At 42.1% G+C, this 22,822-nt stretch overlaps 1 protein-coding gene across 3 annotated transcripts in view; it reads right to left on the bottom strand.

Annotated features, from left to right (window-relative positions):
• Positions 1-21,859, bottom strand: part of Fbxl4 (F-box and leucine rich repeat protein 4) — a 76,621-nt gene extending 54,762 nt beyond the window's left edge. Inside the window, exons 1-4 of one of the 3 annotated variants that reach the window (XM_052176153.1) lie at positions 21,719-21,859; positions 13,309-13,380; positions 8,770-8,879; positions 7,457-8,038 (exon numbers count right to left, since the gene is read on the bottom strand). In XM_052176153.1, the coding sequence (XP_052032113.1) occupies positions 7,457-7,968 (512 nt within the window). In that variant the 5' untranslated portion in view covers positions 7,969-8,038; positions 8,770-8,879; positions 13,309-13,380; positions 21,719-21,859. Of the gene's footprint in view, positions 1-7,456; positions 8,054-8,769; positions 8,880-13,308; positions 13,381-21,718 lie in introns of all 3 variants that reach the window. The other 2 variants (XM_052176152.1, XM_052176150.1) reach the window with 2 other exon arrangements.
• Positions 21,860-22,822: the final 963 nt, after the last annotated feature.

Below are 22,822 nucleotides of genomic sequence, written 5' to 3'. Positions count from 1 at the left end.
GCTTGGTGCTGAGACTGGAGGTATGGTCTTATTGGAATAGATGTCACTTTCTTGGAGGAAGTCACTTTTCAGGTAGGCTTTGAGACCTTTCTCTAGCTACATGGAACCCAGTCCTGTTTGATTTGGACCAAGATAAAGAACTCTCAGTTCCTTCAGCACCATGCCTGCCTGGATGCTGCCATGCTTTCTGTCATGATGATACTGGACTGAACCACTGAACCTGTAAGCCAGCCCAACTAATTGTTGTCCTTTATAAGAGTTGCCTTGGTTATGATGTCTCTTCACAGCATTGGGAACCCTAACTTAGACAATGCCCTACTGCTTATACATGGGCTTCTGAAATCCCAAATCCCACCCCCAGTGACACACTTTCTCTGGCAAGACCACACCTATCAATGGCCATATCACCTAATCTATTTAAAGTAGTTCTACTCCCTAATGACCAAATATTAAAATTCTTGAGACTCTGGGGCCTTTCCTATTCAAACCACATGTGAATATTACTGTTTAGTTAATGATTAGCAAACTACAATCCATAGATACTCAGAGAATAAGTATAGTGTAAGGGACTAGAGTGTACAAATATTCTTAGGAAAGGGAAATAGAACTGAAAATTATGAATAAATGGGGAACTTGAAGAAGTGCATTACATTGTGATGGAAGAGGGGCCATAGGAGAGAATATAGGGAAAGACAACTAAAATTAATTTGAGGAGTAGTGTGAAAAACCTCATAAAGCAGTGATTTCCTAAAATATATACCTATATGAAGGTGTTGTGGCTGGAATAGGTTTGGCCCCCATAGACTCATGTGTTTGAATGCTTGGCCCACAGGGAGTAACACTATTAGGAGGTGTGCCCTTGTTGGAATAGGTGTGACCTTGTTGGAGGAAATGCATGACTGTGGAGGTGGGCTTTGAGATCCCAAGCTCAAGCTTCACTTAGTGTGGAAGAGACCCTCTGGCTACCTGCAGGAGAATGTCCCCTTTTGGTAGCCTGCCCTTAGATCAACATATAGAACTCTCAATCCTTCTCCAGAGCCATCTCTGCCTGGACACTGCCATGCCTCCTGTCATGATAATAATGGACGGAACCTCTGAAACTGAAAGCCAGCCTCAATTAAATGTTGTCTTTTATAAGAGTTGCCTTGGTCATGGTGTCTCTTTGCAGCAGTAAAACCCTAAAACAGAAGTCAATCTAAATAATATCACCAAATAACGGGAGAGACAGAGAATTAATTGGCCACCTCTTGCTACCCAAGGAATTAGGTTACATCTAATTGAGCTGCTGGCCAAAAAGGCCCCACAGGAACCCCCAAACAACCCAAGCTGTTTCCAAGACAATTATTTTGCTTCCACAAACTGGGAGCCAGGTCCCTCTGGAGAACCTACACAACTCACTGAACATGGAGAAGTTGAGCTGGTGCCTACACACAGCCTTCACCCCATGTTCTAATATCTTAGGTACAGGAAATAACTCTACATGCTATCAAAAGAGAAAGATAAACCAAGTTTCCTACAACCCCTTTGATCTACAATGGTGTTCAGCCTACAAGGTTTGCTAGGGCAATGGTGGCAGAAAGCTTGTGGAAGTAATCAACCAGTAACTGATTTGACTTAAGGCCCACTCCACAAAATGGAGTCCATACCCAACACTGCTTAGAAGTTGCAAGAATGTGAGACTAGATAGCCCAGAAACTTAGGGTTGAATCATATTCTACTGTTCTAAAATAAAAGGTAGTGATAAAAGAGCTCCAATTCTACTCATAGATCAGTTCCTTGTTCAGCCACCATCAGACAAGCTTCCTCATAAAGTAGATGGGAACAAATACAGAGACCCACAGTCAGTCGTGTGTGTGTGTGTGTGTGTGTGTGTGTGTGTGAGGAATAAACATCCATAAATGGGATTTCCCCATCAAATCCCTCCTCTCTGAGCTCAGAGAACCTGAGAGAGGGGAGGTAGAAAGAATGCAAGAGCCACAGGATATGGAGGACACCAAGAAAAAAAGGCTCTCTGAATCAACATGAACAGAGCTCCTATGAGCTCACAGAGACTGAGGCAGCATGCACACAAGGCTTGCATCAGGTCCTCAGCATATGTCTTATGCTTCCAGTTTAGTGTTTTTACAGGATTTCTGAGTGTGTGAACAAGTGGATGTATGATTCCTGTGCCTTCTCCTAGACTCTTTGCCTTCTGTTGATTTGTCTTCTCCAACTTCAATGAGATAGTTTCATCTTCGTGCATTATATTTTGTTATACTTTTACTATTATCTCCTAGAAGCCTGTTCTTTTTCTGATTGGAAACAATATGGAGTGGATCCAGATGACAGGGAGGTGGGGAAGAAGTGGACAGCACAGAGGGAGAGGAAACTGTAACCGTGGTGTATTGTGTGAGAAAAGAATCTATTTTAATAAAGGGGGAAGAAAGAGTCTATTTTAACTCTCAATATACACTATTTTAAAAATTGCTTTCCAAAGAGCTTATAGCATGCACTATAAAAGAATGACCACTGAAAGGGTCACAACTGTTTACAGTAATCTCTAATGTGAGAGTGAGCCACGTCTACTGATGATGGGGTTATAGTCCACTGATTATTAATACTTAATTTTTAGCATAGTATCTAATAATACTGTTTCCATTATATAACACACTATTTCCTTGACACTAAGTAAAAACAAACTAGAGTAAGACATATAGAAACTGAAATAAATGAAAGTTAATAAAACTCAGGAAGATATCTAAACAAGGAAGTCACTGATATGTAGTCTGATAGTCTTTACATATGTCAAAATGGAACTAAGAACATATGGCCGCAACCCTGAGAGGAAAGAGAAGGAAAATATGGTCATTCCTACCTTCAAGAATCAAAGCATAAGTTCAATGAGTGTTCTTTTCAATTTTTTTTTCTTCAGGAAATTTAATGTGATATTTCAAATATGTATGCAGCATACAGTGATCAAACCTGGGCTTCCTAATCTACCCCTTACCCCATAATAGTACTCTCAATCTATAACAGTCACGAGTCTCCTTTAGGTTGTTATTATTCTGTGATTTCCTATGCTGTTGGCCAAGAAAGTCACAAAAGCTCTGAAAGCATGACTTTTAAATCTTTGAATGCTTAAGACCATAGGAAGCTCATAAAATTCCTGAACTACTCCAACATGAGAAAGAACATGGGGTGCTGGTCTTTCTATGTCAGCCTTATTCCACTCAACTGAAGAACGCATAATGTCCTCCCATTTTGCTGCAAATGACAAAAATTTTATTCTTTCTTATTGTTGGCTAATATGCATTGAGCATGCATGCTACATTTACTTTATGAATTCATCTGCTGATGGGCAGTGAGGCTGACTCTATAGCTGAGTTAATTATAGACAGTGCTGCAGTGGACATGGGAGGACAGCTGCCTTGGGAAGGTGATTCCCTTTCCTTTGGATACACTCTGAAGTAGACTACTCCACAGAACTCTAGTAAACTCATCCCCCAGGACGTCATAAACCATAAAACAAGAAACATTAACAGAGACTCGAAGTTTCTATAACCATAAATATCACCGCCTTATCTCTTATCTTTGGAAGATTCTCTTCTGAAGATTAAAAACAAAACCCATCAAATAAAAGAGCCTGCCTTTGTACTTAAGAGACAACAGTCCAGCCCATCACTAATTAGAAAGTAACAAGCCACCATTCTGTGTGAAAGGCCTGGCCTTTGAATCCTGACTTCATGATAAAATCACCACCCCAGCTCTACAAGGTTAAGGGAGCCAGGATCTGGCAAGTCGTGAACTTGCTGCTTAAGCAACTTCCTTGGGCAGCAAATTCTTCCATGGCAGCCACGGCTGCTCAGCTTCCCTAATGTCACTGAACCATCAAAGTGTTCTGAGCACCGGAAAAACAAAGAAACAAATCAGTAAACATTATTCCCCAAGTGACATAATCCCGGTTTTGTTAGTATGACATCAATTTGTCATTTTCTGCCTTACCCCTCACCTTCTTTCTCTCCCCTCTGAAGTGTAACCCTGAGCTAGCCTATTTCCTGATCCTTAGCCACAGATCACTTTGTACTACCTCCTTCCTTTTCCTCTTAAGAAGGCACTAAGCAAAAAGGCAGAAAGACACTACCTGTGATTTCCTATGCTCTTGGCTAACAAGTCACAAGAACTATGAAAGCATGGGTTTTAAACCTTTGAATGTTTAAGACTATAGGAAGCTCATTTCCTACATAAAATTCCTGAACTACTCCAACACTCTCAAATGCACTTCAACTCCTAAATGTCGCAAAACTATTCAATTAAATGTACGGCAACAGCCCAGAGCTCTCCTGACTACAAGGAAAGAGACTGTACCTTGCTATATATACACAACAATGTTCTTTATTCAGGATTCATGCTAATTGGATATAAGTGGTAGTAATTTGATGATAAATGGTATTGCTCTTTCATTTGGCTTCTAATACCTGAGGTATTAAGCAAGTAAATGATCTGTCAATTATCATATACTATAGTTGGCAGTAGCTGACTCGTTTCTCCCACTCACGGCCCCTGGTCTCTTGTATTTATCCTCCAGAGAGTCCTGGTTTGCTCCCTGGGACATTCATCTGCCACCCTGTTACGACAACTATCCTGGGCTCCTGGACAGCATGCAGCCAGGTTTGTCAGTCCCCTTCTATTCCTACGCCCATGCTAGAGCCGACAGGTAGTCAGACTGGAACAGGAGACTGAAGCCACACACAGCTGGACCCTTCTCTTCTGCGTGCCCCCATCTCCTTGTTGGTGTCATCCATAGTAAATAGCTACACATGAGTAGGGATCTTCCTTTAGCTTCTGCAAAGACAATGCCAAGACAGTTCTGAGACCTCAGATTGCAGAGAGCCCTCATTTGGGTCTTAAATCCATCTGTTGAGGCTTGCCGCCCTTGGGCTTTTCTCACTTCTTCAGCACTGAGATAAACATGGAAGGTGTTATCTATCCTTCTCCACTTTCCCTCGCCCTCTGCTGGAGCCACCCTCAACCCTGAGAGAGTTCACTTCCTTGAGGAAACCACCCGATTGATCGACCTTCCCAGAGCCGCAAACACATTAGATTTCCCCTGGGCCAGTACATGTCCCTTAAAATGTCACAGTCCACTTCCAGGATGGTTTGTAGCTCAGAACAAAAGCCATCTTTGTGTAGTCCTGTTTTGTTCCCAGCAGAGAAAGGATGTCCAATGAATGTTTCCCACTGTCTAAAGAGACTCACCAAAATATTAACAGTTCCTGCATCTGTAAGTCCCTTTTCATCTTCCTTTTAGATGACGAAGCATCTCCTAAGCTTATAATCAGTAAAACTTAAAATGCCTTCCTTGAGCTAAGAAATCCCAGCCCTGAAAGGACAGAGGAGGGACTGCTTTGAATTCCAGGACGGCTTGGAGCTGGAATGAAGCTGTCTCCAAAAAACAAAACAAAACAAAACAAAACAAAACAAAGGTTCTGACACTGGAGGAAAACATATGCATCTGACGTTCTTTCTCTTAAAAATTATTGGTGTTTTTGAAGAATAAAGCTAAAAGCAAATCAGAGGCATCAACAAACTAAGTTTTAATATTAAACAATCAAATCAGCTATGCAGCAGTACCTGAGGTCAGAGAAAAGGCCACCTATGTGTCATAAATCTCAATTCTGTTCACAATGTTTAATATGTGAATAACTTTTTAAGAATGATAAAGAATGACAGGATATTATAAATTTCCCACATGAGAAAAGATTTTGTCCAAATTCTTTTTTTTTTCCTTTCAGGAAAGAAGTCTATATATAAGACAGTGGTTTATGTGTTTAATAACTCATTAACAACACTGTACACAATAAATTATCAAAGCAACTGCCAGCAATAGTTGAGCTGACCTCTGAATTTGTTTCTTAGCAGGATTGAAACATGTTCCTTGGAACTAAGGACAGAGATGCCAGCCAGCAGTGTGTGTTGGGAGGTGCCCTGTGTACTACCATCGGGGTCCCACAGTTCCCTGATACCTGTGAAAGGTACTGGCGATCCACTGTCAGCTAGAATAAGCTCATAGGGCAAAGGGTTTTATTATGTTCATTGTTGATATATCCTCAAAAGGTATAAAAACACATAGCACATGACAGACACTAAAATGTTCAATGAATGAGTCTCACAAGATTAACATGAAGACCTAAAATGAAGCGATCAACAAGTAACAAAAGAATAGATGATTAGATAATCAAAGGAAAGGGCTATATAAATGGTACATAGGTATAAGAAAAGGTATTCAATGTCAGAGACAATTAAAGAATCTTAATAAAGATAACAAAAATATTTTTCACCAAATTAATTACAAATCTATGAAACTTATTAATATTGTATTTCAGCAAAGCATGTTCACATTGACATTTTTTGTGGAAATATAAACAGGTACAGACCCTTTAGAGGGAAATTTGGCTCCAAACAAATACATATCTCTTTGGCCAAGTAATTCTTCTGGGGCATTGATCTCACACAAAGACTTACAGAAAAATGAAGTGACGTATGGTGACTTTATTCTCTGCATTAATGTTTATAATAGCAGAAGACTGGCAAAAGCCAAGCGCCTATCAGTTAGAGTAGTAATTAACAGGGCACACAGATGGGTCGCACCACATGCAGGCAAGACACAACGAGAATTCTGCTTCATGGCTACATAGTGAAACAAATCGGCTACAAAACACCCTGAACACTAATTAATGTATGGATGAAGAAAAATATGATATTTATTCACTTAGATCTACAGAGACATGCAAATAACACCAAGAAAACTTTACAAGTGGTTTCTTTGGGTGGGAAGGAGGAGTGCAGGCACATGGAAAGGACATGTGTGCATGGCTGCAGTCCACACCTTTAGACAACTGCCTACATGATCATATCAGCCCCCTCCCCCCACCCGGGGAAAACAAGAGACATGGGGCTGCTCCTCAGGTTCATGATGTAAGCAGACTTCCAGGGGGAACTCAGCAGTTCGCTAAAACTTAGCATGCATTTTTAAGTGAACGTACTGACTATAGGATTATCTTGAGTTGTACTTAAAAGTATTTTAAAAGAGTTAGCATGATGTTGGCTTTAAAGTAAATTTAGAAGTTCTAATACTTAGTGACACTGCAGATTGCACCACGTCCCCATTACTTTAAACTATGCCTTTCATTTACAGTAAATTCTGTGACGAGCAAACAACATGATCTATGATTATAATGCGTGATGTTTTAGGAAGGAAACACACATTAAATTTTCATGTGAGTGACCTCTCTTCTTCACCAGGACATTAAGAAAAGAAATCTCAAAATCAAAGGTATCTACATGACTTAAGAGGATGCTGCCAATAAGAAAAAAGATAAACAAAAAACCAAACCAAACCAAACCACTCCAGTGCTGCCACAGCTCAGCCTTCCATCCACGTGACCTGGGTCATTAGGAACGAGCAAGTGAGTCTTACCTTACTTCAGCTGGAGGATTTGGGGAGTAGGGATTGGCCGAGCAGGCCAGGATTCTGATGACTGCCCCCGGATGGTAGGTCTCCAGCACATGGACAGCTGTGGGATATACTTGGTGCTCGAAAGTAAGTTCCACATAGTCCTGGCTCTGGAAACTGGACGGTGTTCTTCTGAATGGCAAGGAAGCACTAGGACACTGATCCCACCATGTCCCATAAGTTCGAAACACAGCTGTCTGCGTGAAGTCACCAGAACTTGGGAAGACATTTGGTACACCTGCCAAATTCCACATGGTATAGGACATGCTGTTCTCACTGCCGTAATGGGAACTGAAATCCACCACTTCTTTAGCATACTGGACCACCTCCGCATTGAGAGGGGAAGTCCGGCTGTTTGACACTACAGTCCTATGGCTGTTCATCATTTCTCCTCTTGTGGCCGTCCTGGCTCGACGCCGAAGGCACATATAATAAAACATGGTCAGAACTGTTAACATGGGAAAGACTGGTGACATCTAGTCGTGAATTATGAAGCTTCAAAAGGTCAGGTGTCCTCGGTGAGATGCATGAACTCTGAAGGATGTTCTACAAAATGAATGGCTTGGTGAAATAAAATAATTTAAATAAGAAAAGAATAAAAAAGGAGAAGAAAAGAAAAGAAAGGAAAAGAAAAGAAATGCATGGATACAACAACAAAGAGGCATTATCCCCAGTGTCATTTCCCAAAATGAAACCTGAACATGTAAGTTTTCAACTATAAATACGATTTCTGTCATAAACAATATACCTAATATAATTTGTAAGAAACTGACATATATAACTTTATGCTAAAGGGGGAACAAATTGCTAGTATAAGGCAAGGGAATCGCGAAGCCATATTTTATATAAAATAACCATCACTCAAGAAATATCAACTACCTAAACTTTTAAAATTAATTTTATTTGAAATATATCATAAACTACTAACATATTACTTTTACCTCAAATCATCTTAGGCACTGACATACTTTCACATTTTAAGGCACAATCCTCTATTGTTACGCATAGCAAGTACCTTTCCCTGCTGAGCCTACACTCTGATCCTATGATTCCCTGTGGTTAATTATTTGATTCTCTAAAACATGCTATGTACAGATTCCACATCATGGAAATACAGTTTTTCAAGATGACAGTTAATTAGACCAAGGAAATTAACTGCCTTACATATCACAGATCAACAGATGGCATTTAATCTATACCCTTAGCAGAATTTGTTAGGGCAGTTCTCAGCTACCTGGCAACTGATTTGCTGCCACACACTCTTAGGAATCACTCACCCCAGATAGAAAGGTCACGTGACACACACAAGAAGTGCAGGAGCTGGTACCCATCCACGTGTCTAAAACACGCATGCTGGTTTTCTCTACAGATGCTGACACGAGACAGCCTGAAACAGAGTTTAAAGAAAAAAAATTTTTTTGTAAGTTAAGAATTCAAATTAGCCCAAGAGAAGTACATTTACAAAAGTCTGCTGATAGAAAAGCGATGAAATAAAAAGCATAAGATAATTTTCCAACTAGACCATATTTTTCAAAATTTGTGGATAATCCTGAACTAATAATGCTTAAAAATTTGTTTATTAGAATTTGATAACAAATATAACAAACCATACTTTTCTGGAGTTTTGCTTCAATCTATTGTTTTGCTTTAATCTATGCCTTAAGAAATATTTTAGGAGAGCCAGTGAGTTTAAATTAAATTTCTGAAAGGAGCCCAATATGGCTGTCTCCTGAGAAGCTCTGCCAGAGCCTGACAAATGCAGAGATTTGCTCTGTATTTGGATTTGAGAGAAGCTCTCAGCCAATCATTGGACTGAGCATGGGATCCCCAGTGGAGGAGCCAGAGAAAGGACTGACAGAGCTGAAGGGGTTTGCAACCCCATAGGAAGAACAACAATATCGACCAACCAGACCACCCAGAGCTCCCAGGGACTAAGCCACCAACCAAGAAGTACACATAGAGGGACCCGTCACTCCAGCCGCACATGTAGCAGAGGATGGCTTTGTCGGGCATCAATGGGAGGAGAGGCCCTTGGTCCTGTGAAGGCTTGATGCCCCAGTGTGGGGGAATGCCAGGGCGGGGAGGAGGGAGTGGGTAGAGGAGTAAGAATACACTCATAGAAGCAGGGGGAGGAGGGATAGGGGGTTTGGCGGGCAGCGGGCAGAATAACATTTGAAATGTAAATAAAGAAAATATCCAATAAAAATTTTAAATTAAAAATTAAAAAAAAATTTTTGAGCCGGGCAGTGGTGGCATACGCCTGTAATCCCAGCACTCTGGGAGGCAGAGGCAGATTCCTGAGTTCAAGGCCAGCATGATCTACAGAGTGAGTTCCAGGACAGCCAGGGCTACACAGAGAAACCCTGTCTTGAAAAAACCAAATCAAAAAAACAAAAACAAAAAAAAATTGGACTACTTTGTAACCTTCCACAGTCAGGAAGAAGCCAGGAGCCGCTCTTTTTCAAGCCATCCCTACTAACTTACTGTTGTTAAGTTAGTAAAAAGGCCACTGCTCGTCAATGTAAAAAAGGAAACTGAGCACTTGTTATACACTTGTCCTGGCTCCAACTTCTTCTATGTAGAAAAAGAATAGAAAACTCCCCCTTTTATAAATTTAAGTACAGCAATGCCCGTAGCCTCCAAAAAAAAAAAAAAAAAAAAAAAGCACTAAGATTATAAAATAGGACCTGTGTCAATCCAAACCTCCAATGGCTGTTTCTGACACACTAGATACAATCTACATTCCTTCCACTGAGGCGTCCCACAAGCCAGACAGCAGCACTTCTTTGCTAACCTAGGAAACCCAGTTCTGACCCTTATATTTTACTTTATGCCACAATCTTCGCTTCTTTTCCGCCCATGTTGCCTGGTGGCAGCAAGCTTACTCTCTAACACCAAAGCATCCTGCATTTGTCTCAGAAATGCTTTTAGCGGGGTTTATATTTAGGAATACACTTTTTGAAGTACTGAGCCCAGGCAATGGGCTTCATTTCTTAATATGCGGCCTGATGTATACTCTGTATTTCAGCATGTTGACAGAAAGATGGTGTGGAACCAAACCAAAAGAGCTTGGAATAATCTAAAAATACACAACAGCATCTTCTGCCTCTTTATGTCAACCTGGTCTCAACACATTGAGATGCTATATAAACTTCCTACCACTGCAATAATAAAGGGTTAAGTTTAAAACAGTGTAGAGAACGCACACTTGTGAGAAACAGGAAAGTCCAGAACAGAGGACACGCCCTGCAGCTAACCTGACTCCCGGACAACATTATTCACCAGAATGGTTACAACAGAACACACTAACAACCGGAAGGAAAATTACTAATCCCTACAAACACAGGTAATGTGTGGAAGGACCTTCCTGAAGCCCAAATCAGAAGGAATCCTGTCCGTGGAACCAGAGATAACAAACTGGCTCACTCGACAGAAAACCGTATGTACAGTGCCAAGTCAATCAGGCATATGCCATGCACTCGGCCTAAATTTGCACCACTGTATAGTTTGGAATTCTATTGACCAGAAGGAAAAAACTGGAAAAGCAAAACAGTTTCAAACTGGGAACATTATGGACATTGTAGGCACAAATATGAAGCTTCTTTGTAACATTGTTTCCACACAGAGGGAAAAAAAAACCCTTTCTGAAGATGCATGCCCATGAAAACTCAGCCACTACAAAATGACCCACAAAGGGGGGCCAGGTGCTGAAGGCTGCAAAGAGGAATTTGCACCCTCTGGGACAAGGAATTTTAGAAGAACCAGAGTAAGCCCTTGTGGGGAAAGGCAGGGAGGTATGCAGGGAGAAAAGCCATGTGCCACAGGACAGCACTGTGGTCAAGAGGACAGGCAGCACATCGGACAGTGAGAGCATCTTACTCAGACTAAGCCCCTGCTCCATTTCTCAAAACTGTTACTCAAAAAGCGGTCAGTGTAATGACACCTGGGAAACATCTACAAAACAGGCTATCTTCACGCACGGCAGGCCTCACAATCATTCTTGGCAAAGGGATCGCAGCTGGTTCTTACCATTGCAGATTACAGGATAACGTAAAAGCCAACAAGCCTGTCATATGGGCAATAGTATTTTTGAGCTGTGTAAAAGCTAAGTAAAGTTTGCATTAAGGGAACACATGTAAAATCTGAGTTACATATTGTAAATATATATTATATGGTCAAGTTTCTTCAGATAAGAAATATAAAATGGAAATTTTGTTTTCTTCAATTGTGATTTAAAAAGAATTTTAGTTAACTTTTGTAAAATTAAGCTTAAAAACTAATATAGAATACTATAGTACTACAAAAGAGAGATTACAAAATGTGCCTTTGGGAGAAATTTTCAAGTTTACACAAAAAGCTATTGTAAAGACTCTCATAGCATATAAAAATATGACTTTGCAGTTAATAAGTCAAAGTTGGCAAGAGAGTGGCCTTCTGGTTTAGTTATTACTTGATTCAGTTCCTTGTCAATAGTAATTACGAGGTGAGAAACTGTGAGGTCTCCACAAACGGCCATCAGAGGCCAATGATGACAAGCCAAGCAGGAAATGCCATTCAACATAACTCCCTTAGTTGGTTCGAACTTCTAGAGTCTGACACTGAGCAGCTTGCTTTAGAGATATTTAAATACAGTACAATTTTGGGTAAAGTTTCCTGGCAACAACTATCTCAAAACCATGTGCACAGGGCGTGACTATATCGAAACTCCTTTGAAAAGGTAACTCTTCCATAAAGATGGGTTTTCTATAGCTTAAGGGCCTAGGGTCTGGTAGGATCTGTCACAGATCGTGTAGAGATACAATGTACATGTGACACCTCTCTTAAGGATGAGTCCTACTGACTGAGAAACAAAGATAAAGGTCTAGGAAGGGAGACTGTGGGGTAAACAGTAGTCTGGGGATTCAGGTGTGGCCTGACCCAGATAGCAGAGATCGCCAGGCTGTCAACTGCATCCACTCTCACTTCTGGGTGGAAAACAGGCACACACATTTCTGTGGGTGATATTAAAAAAATCATGAGGCACAATCCCGCCCTAGTACCAGCAAGTGATGGGTAACCTGCGTTCGCCTGGTAATATCACTCTTGAGGTCTCTCAGCCTGCCAACTCTCCGGCCCCACAGGACCACAGGGCTCCTCCAGCGGGGGTGGGATGGGGCAAGTTCCTCTTGCTATCACACGATTCCCCACACACCTCATGGTCAGCCATCTCAACACCTAATTACCCAGTAGAATCATGACTCTTAAAGCTTAATTAACCAATCAGATTTATGTATCAATAATATCACGATTTACAAGATGTCAATACAATAATTTCAGAGTCCATTGATAATGATAAAAGCTTTATGTCAATATTTCTAACCTTGTGAAATCATAGCTACTTGTGGCTGGAAAACACCATGAGGGTACACATCAGCAGCCATCTTGGTTCCTCCTCCCTCAGACACTCCTCTCTCCTCAAGTCTTCGTGCTGCCTCCCTTTTCCCTGTTCAATCACAGGCCTCCGCTCTGCTAAGGCAATTAGACGGGGAAAATCCTGAGACACACATCCCTTCTGTTGAAGAAATAGTGCTTAACACTCCTGGTTTCCCTAGTGCTTATCTGTGAGCACAAAAAAACGTATGCCCCCTACAAGAAACTCCCAGGACACAGCAAGCTTCACACAAGTACAACCAGGGAACACAAAATAACACAGCTTTACTTTCAATCACATGCTCCATATTATAAAATGTTTGACCTACATAACACAATTACTTATAAAGTATTAACAGTGAAAAAGAGAAGCCAGGAGATATAGACAAGGGGGGATATATATTTACCACGGAAACTGGAAGTGATATGGGAGTCAATGGAGCAGAGAAGTTGGACGGCAGACGAGAGATCTGGGAAGTCTGTTAGGAGAGAGAAACAAAGGGACTTCACAACAATAAACAAAATGTGGGGACAGAATGATCCATATCCAGAATAATACAAGAACCTGGAAAACAGGTTTAAAGTTCAAAAGCAGATTCTCAACTTATAAGCAAGGAAAAAGATCAGGGAAAACAGAAGACGCAGGCAGTAAAGCACAGGCAATGGGAAAAGCAGGTCACACAAACCACTTGAAAAGCCCCCCAGAGATGTGGCCCTAAGTGCCCGGAGGAAGGGGTGGAGAGCAGTTGGTAGCGGTGCCAACGGCAGGCGCAGGCATGATACGGGAACCAACCCTGAAACGATGCCTATCATTCCTGAATCTCACTGAAACGCATCAAGAAATGCTAGTCAAGGAAAGGAGTTCAGGGTTCAGTCTAGAAATCCAAACCTGAACAAAAGGTCATGAGAGTAGAATTCTATTTGAATATGGTGCATACTGCACTCAACTAGTTGTATTTAAATTAGTCTCAACATTTATCCCTGGCCCCCTGGCCATGTACAATAACACACATCCTTGTATCCTCTCTGCTTCTCTAGGAACTTTTAGTCTGTCCCTCCTAGACTCTCTTCCGCTTCCTCCTCAATTATACAGAGAAAGAAAACGTTCAGGGAAGGGTGTGGGTACAACAGGTACAAAGCTCAACCCCATTAGCACCCGCCCGTCTTCCCCTCCCTTCTTTCCGCAGTCTCCCCTATGCCCCCTACACTTCCCGAGGCCCATGGTCCTGCCCACCCTCGCACTGAGTGTCCATGCCTGGCATCTTCAAGTCCTCTGCTGAGGTATGGCTGGCCGTGACTCCTTCATCTCAGCCAAGGTCCATTTAAGAATGGATGAACCATCCACGCTTCCTTCGCTCCTTGGCCCTATTTCTTACCCGCAAAGATGTTTCTTTTATAACAGGTTATGAGTTCCTCAAATTCAGAGAGTGTATCCTACTTTAACTATGCCTGATAAAAACTATGCCAATATGACCTCAATAAACATTTCCAGATTTATATAAATTTACCACAAAAGGAATAATAAACAACCTTAAAATAAACATAGAAATGAGGAGTCAGTGATTCCTCAAGACAAAGTTCATAAAAAAGGAAAGGTTCATATCTTGATATGAAGGAAAAGGAAGAAAGTGGATAATAAAATCTGAAATACAATAGGCCAGAATCAAATGCATGAACTTCCCTGAAGCCATCCAAGGAGGAAAAGTATACATATTGAAATTTTACTGTTCAAAGAGAATGCCAAAAGGGGGCAACTTCTATTAGTACAAAAGCAGGCCCTGAATACATGAAAGAGACTTGACTCTGGCCACAAAGGAACTCTGATTGAAATTAAAGAAAGAGTCATGAAAGATATGATTGGAGAAGTAAAAGACAGCTATTTTCTCAAATATGAAACAGCCTTAGCACTCCAAATCTGTGCTAAGGACATGAGCTGATTGTGGAGAACCAGAAAAAACACAAATGTAAAAGTTCCGAGAGAGAGAGAGAGAGAGAGAGAGAGAGAGAGAGAGAGAGAGAACGAACAATAACCTAAGAGCTAAGACAAGAGACAAACCGAGACAAGACTGTAGAGTAAGAGTACCCAGCAGGGTAAATGCTACCCTGGAACCAGGTATGCTACTGAGGAGCAAACCACAAGTTAGCAACGCCTCGCTTTTTTCATCACAAGTATTTACATCAAACATCATTTGATACAGTACAGTAAAAAGATATGAAGAAAGTATCTTAAACCTTTCAGTGCCTCTCTTCCTCTAAGTGAATGTTCCAATTAAGCATCTTAAGCATGTATGCACATATGTATGTATGCATGTATGTATGTATATATGTATGCTTGCTGGTTTGTTTGTTTGTTGGTGGGCAGCGGTGGTGGAGAGATCACTCAGCCATTAGGAGTGCATACCACTCTCGCACTGGGCTGGAGTTAACTTCCTAGCACTCGTCTCAGGGTGGCTCACAACCCCTAAAACTTCAGCTCCAGGGAATCTCCAGCCGCCCTCTATGGCCTTCAAGAGGACCACAACAATGTACACAAATCCACACACTGAGACACACACACAATTTAAAACAGAATTTTTTTAAAATGTCTTAAGAACAAAAAGATTTTCTTTAAAAATTTCACCAAGGCCTGCCATGCTTTGGCTCAATGACCCTACTCCTGCCCCTGCCCCTACTGCCCTGCCCCTACTGCCCCTGCCCCTACTCTTGCCCCTGCCCCTACTACCCTGCCCCTACTGCCCCTGCCCCTACTGCCCCTGCCCCTACTGCCCTGCCCCTACTGCCCCTGCCCCTACTGCCCCTGCCCCTACTCTTGCCCTGCCCCTACTGCACCAGGGCTGTGTCAGAGGCTTAGATGCCAGCCTCTAAGTACCATAGGAGATATTTGATCCTTTTAGAGGTGAGGGCTACTGAAAAGAGGCCATCGGAGACAAGGACTTGAAGAGAATATGGGGACCCTGGCCTCTCTGTGCCTCTCAGCTCCCATGAAGTGAACAGGCCTTCCTCACATGCTCTGTCATGTTCTATGCCCCTCCCTCCCCACCCCCCCACACACACTGGCCTAGAGCAACAGGGACAAGTGACCATGACTATAATCTAAAAAATCCTAATCCAAAATAAACCCTTCCTCTTCTTGAATTCTCAGGTATTTGTTACAGTGACAGAGCCTGACAAACACAGGCTTCAACACAGAATATAAAGGGGAGTTCTTCAATGGACCAATGGAGAAAAATTACTCCCATCCAGTTTGAAAGCATGGAAGCCACATGATAGAAATTAAAGGAATGGGGGAACTCTCTTCCAGGTTTCAAAGTATTCCCTAAAGACAGTAAGGATGTGATCCAAAGATTCTGGACTAGGGCTCCAGAAGTCGGGTGTCTGGTCAGAAAGTGAAGCACACAAGAAACTGGATTAACTAAAAGAATACTACTAATGGTGAGTTTGCAGAATCGGCTCTCATTCCTGTTTATCCAGGTTTCTTTAGCAAGTCTATCTAAACTTCTAAAACATTTCACCAAACTTGTTTAGTTGAAAGAATAGAAAAGAGGTTTGTTGTTGTTGTTGTTGTTGTTGTTGTTGTTGCTGCTGCTGCTGCTGTTTTGTCTTTTTAAGCTGAGCTGAAGGATGACCTGGATGATGATTTTCTGGGGAACAGATATGGAAAGCCTCTTCCTGCCCATCATGCTGTCTGGCACAGTGACGGTGTTTATAACCGCAGGCGACCAGACAGAGTATCTTACAGATGTATGGTATCCACACTTAACTATTTTCTTCACTGTCTCATCAGGGACAAGAAAGATTAAATAGGAAAGACTGAATTTAGAAGCACCCTGAATTTTTTAAGGCTTTAATAAGAAAATACATTTACTTTTCCACAGTTTCCTACATCTTTCCTAAGTCATATTTAGTATGTTTCTTTGGCTGCAAAAATAGAAGTTAGTAGATAATTTGTGTTAAGTTTTTATTTTTTATTATTTCATATATTTACATTTCAAATGTTCTCCCCCTTCCTGCCCCCCTCAATGTACCCACCTCATTTCCCCTCCCCTTTGTCTCTAAGAGGGTGCTCACTGACCCACCCACCACTCCCACTCACTCCTCTAGCGTCCTCCTTCTCTGGGGCATCTAGCCTCCACAGGACCAAGGACCTCCCTCCCACTGAGGCCAGACAAGGCAGTCCTCTGCCAGTGTGTAACAGGAGCCACAGACTGGCCCATGTATGCCCTTTGATCAGTGTCTTACTCCCTGGGAGCTCTGAGGGGTCCAGTTAATTGATACTGTTGTTCTTTCTATGGAGTTGCAATTCCCTTCAGCTCTGTCAGTCCTTCCCCTAACTCTTCCATTGGGGACCTCAAGCTCAGTCTAATGGTGGGCTGTATCTGTATCTGTCTTAGGTTCTGGTAGAGCCTCTCAGAGGACAGCCAAGCCAGGCTCCTGTCTGCAAGCACATCTTAGCACCAGCAATCATGCCAGGGTATAGTGTCCACACGTGGGATGAATCCCAAGGTGGGGCAAGAACGCTCAATTTTTAACACACCTGGGGGGGCACGCAGACACACACATTTAACTAAAATCTAGGAATGTGAGGTTGAAGAAAAAGAAAAAAAAAAGCATCGCCAATTGTTAGAACCATACTAACCATATGCATTTAATTCAACCAAATACTACACTATCTATCCATTTTTATACAGCAGAGTACATTCAGTTCACTTCACTCTTTTTTTTTTTTTTTTTTTTTAGATATTTACAGATATCTTGCCTAGCAAAAATTCATGTTTGGTATCAGGGCTCTACTAACTAAATGGCATAACTCCTTTAAATTCACTCTGGTCATAATTTGCATTCCAATGTATATTCCCAAGAAAATATATAAAATTATATTAAATTACATTACAATTATATAAGTTGCAAGAAATGTATATAGCAAAAGCTCTAAATAGCGCTTCAGAACCAACAGTCAGAGAAGCAGCGAGGACTGAAGAGGTGGCTCTGTGGTTAAGATGCTTATTGATCTCCCAAGGACCTGACTTCAGTTCCCAGTACCTACTCCAGGCAGTTCTCACCTGCCTATAACTCCAGCTCCAGAGGAAGAATAGAACATCCTCTTCTTCCTTCTGCAGGTACCCCCCCTCCCAGGTTTCATACACAGAGCAATACACACAAACACAAATGAAAATTAAAGGAAACAAATACTAATGAATGAAAAATACTAATGAATGGCTTGTCAAATCTTAATGGCCCAATATATAAAAAGGTATAAAAAAAGCAATAAAAGAGGAGCACATAAAAAATAAGCAAAGGGTATGTATGGCACATAACAAACATTTAAATTAAGAGAAAAGAAATACAGTTTCTCAACCTTACCAATAAGTAAAGAAATGCAATATCAAAACAATAGTAAGATAGCATTTTTTCATCCCCAAACTACATGACCGTTATCTCAACAAGGCATTCAGGTATATTTCTGCATATCTCAAATACAAGTGTACTGTTTTTACAGCAAATGGCCTTGGTAGATAAAGAAGTCTCCCTAGGAATAACAGCACACAGTTTTGTTAACTATCTAGAAAAACAACCATCAAGTGTCCATCTTCAACCAAAAGACAGGCAGGTTTACGTACAGCTCACTATGAAAGACTCAGGAGTCTCCCCCTTTAACACAGCTGACTACAGGTGCTAGTGTCATGTGTCCATTGTCATAGAAGCCTGTGGACAGCACAAAATGACACAGTCTGACAGCGCTTTGTCTCTGATCCAGGAGCCACAGACTCTTGGCTTCCAAGTAGGACATAATCACAAACTTGAAACCATTCTTGAAAACAATATGACAAAAGCAGCATTATAAATTGCATATATGGGGTACTAACAATCTTTTTAATATTTACTGTTTTAGATTTATGTGTTTTATTGTGTGTGTATGAATATTTTGACTGCATGTATAGATGTGCACGGTGTGCTTGTCTGGTGTCCACAGAGGTTGGAAGAGGGCACTGGATCTCTTGTAAATGGAGATACAGGCAGTTGTGAGTGCTGGGACTCAAACTCAGGTCTCCTGAAAAAGCAGCAAGCACTCTTAAGCAGGGACCCACCTCCCTAGTCTCCTTATTTATTAACAGTTGTATTAAAGGATACTATGGAAGAATCTCTGCAAATTTAAAAGTTATAAATACCCTTTCACCCAACAATGTAATCATTTGCACCAAGAAAATAAACAAATATGCAAAAATATACAAGAATGCCCCTCAGTCACTGGGAGATGTTTTGAAATCCCACTGTGGTCCATGGGTAACAGAGAATCCTAGGTAGACTATGGTTCTTTCTACACATATGCATTTCCCATACATACATAAACAAAAGGGAAGTACTCAGTGGCTGGCTGCTCTTTGGCATGCTTAGATTTCTCAAGTCAGCACTCTTGAGCCAAATTTGGCAACATTAAAAAAATAAAAAGTTGCTTGAACATAGTCGACCTGATAGCCAGGTCTGTCACTTAATGTGTAATGGGCATATAGACTAGACATATGTATATATGGACATAGGTGTACAAGGGCCTATATAGCTGGACTAGAAAAAGATATAGTCACAGATCAGGAAGGGCTGCACTTTCATCACACTACTTAGGACAGCACAGGATTTAAAACTTATAAACTGTTTACCCTTGGGATTTTTCACTTATATCTTCAAACTAAGACAGACTGACACCAAGCAAAGAAACATAGGAAACAAAAAACAGCTATTCACAGGCAGAAATAACCTAGTAATTTCACTTGTAACAGAAATAAATGTGTTGTATTCTAAATACCAGGAGAGGATTGGTTCAATGTTAGCTTGTTCCTACAATAATGAACCAAAAGGCCTTTAAAAGGTAAGATGTCATGTGTATCTATATAAAGTCATGCTCACCAGATTATTATTACTAAGTAGAAGCTGCAGAAACCTATACCATACACTATATAAAATACACTCATACACATTTATATCTGGAAGGAACAAAATACTAAGTAGTGATTATTATTTACACATCTATATGAACACAGGAAATTGATTCTGCTTGGGATACCTTGCTGGAACGATGAAACTCAAAGGGATATCTGAGAGGAGCATTGAGGCTGAAAGCAGACATAGAATGTTCTATGTTATCACCGATAACGACTGACATGACACTGAACACATGAAGACAAGATCCCAAGGGTACGGGCAGACTGGGAATCAGCTTCTATGTGGAACAACTAGACAGGGTAAATTGAGTGAGCAAAACAAGGGCTTTTTTTATTTAAGAATGGCCACGAATTCAACTGACCAAAGGGGCGGCAGATTTACAAAGTTCAAAAACTGGCAAGGCATTTTGGGGGGGGGGGGCAAGACGCAAGAGAATTCAACTGGATGCGGTGCTACGTACCTTTTAACCCCATTTCTCAGGAGCTAGGGGCAACAAGACCTTTAAGAGAGAGCCCAGCCAAGGCTACGTAGTGAGCTCCATCTCAACAAACACTCAAACACAAAAGGAATCCAACTTGCCCCCAACTAAATGTTCATTACAAAAATATCCACTAATGTTCACGACAGGCCAGACAAAGTTCGAATCAGTACACACTGTGAAGCTGTGGCAGCATGGCCGTTACCACAGGAAGCAGGTCACTGCTATCAGTTCAAGAAAACACGGGCACAAGTGTCCACCAAATACAAGCACTTGTCGGGAAGAGAAAGAACAGAACTCAACAAATTATGATGAAGTCACTGGATAGTAATAACCAAGAAGGTACAGCACTATTTATCTTACATCAAAATTGAGTTAAGACAACAAACCACAGGGCACGTGCACGGTGGAGGTGTGGGGGTTATTCACAACTCACATTATGAAAGGCCAAAGAGGACTCCAAAGTTAGAACAGCGAAGATGTCAAATATTAACTATTCCAAAATTGAGAGGACTGGACAGTAAGACTGGCTTGCTAAGGAAAGACGGGGAAGCTTCTATTCGATGACCATATATGGAAGCAAAACATCAGCTGTAAACAACACTATAAGACAGCAGCAACAGGACCACAAACAATCACGATCTTAGGCCCTGACTTCTCTGACTTTAAAATCAAAGACAGAACAGGGTTCAAAAGAGCCAAAATGTGGGGCAGGAATTTTTAAAACTGGTACCCAAGTCTGGAAATAATGGAATTCAATGAATACTCAAGACTGTCGGATACTTAGCGCCACTAGATAAGACTGCACTTCCACCCAAGTCTTACTCCAAGACAGAGGAGTGTGAGGGACCCGATACTCACTAATCCTGTAAGAAAAAGTGTGCAAGATAAGCAGTGTGCCTATCTTAGGAAGCAGAGCGCGCAGGTGGCTCCTAATGAGCAGACCAGTGGCCCACAGCAAGCTAACTTCCTAATCTTTTATGGACTGCAAGTAGAACTGAGGACTAAGAGCACTTGGGAAAACCGATGAAATGCAAAACCAACCCCATCGCAAAACATAGTGACAAGTGGCTGGGCCCACCCTAGAAGGTGGAAAGAAGGCTGCAGCCTGGCACCTCCTGCCTTGAGCCTGCATGAGAAGGAAGTCAGGGCTGCGCAGCTGCAGGCCCAGTGGCCTGCAGCTCAGTGGCCTCAGCTCAGCGTGCCAGGCCCAAGAGAGCCGCGACAAGAGGCGGCGGCACCTACGTCCGGTCTCCGCCCGCACAGCGGCGCAGCACAGTAGGAGGCACGCGTGGGCCCAGAGCCTCCGCCCCGCGCTCCCCAGAGTGGCGTGCGCCCGGCCCCGCCCACGCCGAGGGGGACGTCGAGACCTTGAGGAGGGAGGAAGGAAGAAAGCGCCGTACCCTGCAGGGTCCGGGACTGGGCGAGCAGAGCTTCGCCACAAGCCCGCAGCGTGGGCAGCAGGAGGCTGCTCCCAGTATCCCGTGCAGCTGCCCCGGCGGCGAGCCCGGCCCAGCACGACCCGGAAGGAAGACCGAGGCCGGGAGGCAGGGCAGGTCCTAGCGGTGGGGCGGGGCCTGACGAAGGGCGGGGCCAGGGCCAGACTAGCAGCTGCGGGACTTCCCTGGTAGTTTGAGCCGCTTAGCAAAGCTAGTGGTGGTGGTTTAGAAATGGTCTGTTTGCTCCGGGACTGGCAGTGGTTTGCAGAACCCTTATGCTACTCATCCTTACAAAGATCGCCCTCCAAAAGTGGTGTAGTAGTTCTGCTGGATCTTCTTCGGACTTGGTGACTCAGGTGACTCAATCCAAGTATTATGCAAAAAAAGCACTTCCCAGGAGCACTAGAATGAGAGCTTCTAGAACAGTAAAGGTTCTCAGCAGGCAGAATCTACCCATTAATTTACAAATTCTTCAGCCCTCAGAAACAAACCTTCCTTGCAGGCTCATAATCATCTGTGATGGAGATGCTATCAAGGGTTTCCCTTAGTCTCCATTTCTTTCAAGTGAACCTTTTCTGGTTGTCATTGCGTTTGACTTTCCACAAGGTTTCCATTAATGAACAACTCTAAGATTTATTTTAATTTTTTTTATTAATCTCGCTCTCTCTCTCTCTCTCTCTCTCTCTCTCTCTGTGTGTGTGTGTGTGTGTGTGTGTGTGTGTCCTGTTCATGTACGCACATATATTCAGGTGCCATGGAGGCCAGAAGAGGTGAGATATCCTGGAGGTGAAATTACAGGCATTCGTGAGCTGTCAGAAGTGGATGCTGGAAACCAAACAGAATCTCTGAAAGAGCCATCTCTTCAGCCCTGTTAATGGGAAACTCAATAATATGCTGAACCATTGACCATTTCCAATTTTCTCTTGAAGAAGCAAAATAAGAATGCTTGTTAATTTTGTTACTTTCTTTTCCATGGCTGTGACAAACCATCACAGTCAAAACAACTTATGTAAGGAAGGGTTGAGACTTGAGATTCCAGATGGTAAAGCATCCAACACAATTACATAC

Source organism: Apodemus sylvaticus, chromosome 3 (genome assembly GCF_947179515.1).
Source record: "Apodemus sylvaticus chromosome 3, mApoSyl1.1, whole genome shotgun sequence".
Taxonomy (NCBI): domain Eukaryota; kingdom Metazoa; phylum Chordata; class Mammalia; order Rodentia; family Muridae; genus Apodemus; species Apodemus sylvaticus.
The sequence above is the reverse complement of the archived record's forward strand: the minus strand, read 5'-3'. Positions and strand labels throughout refer to the sequence as shown.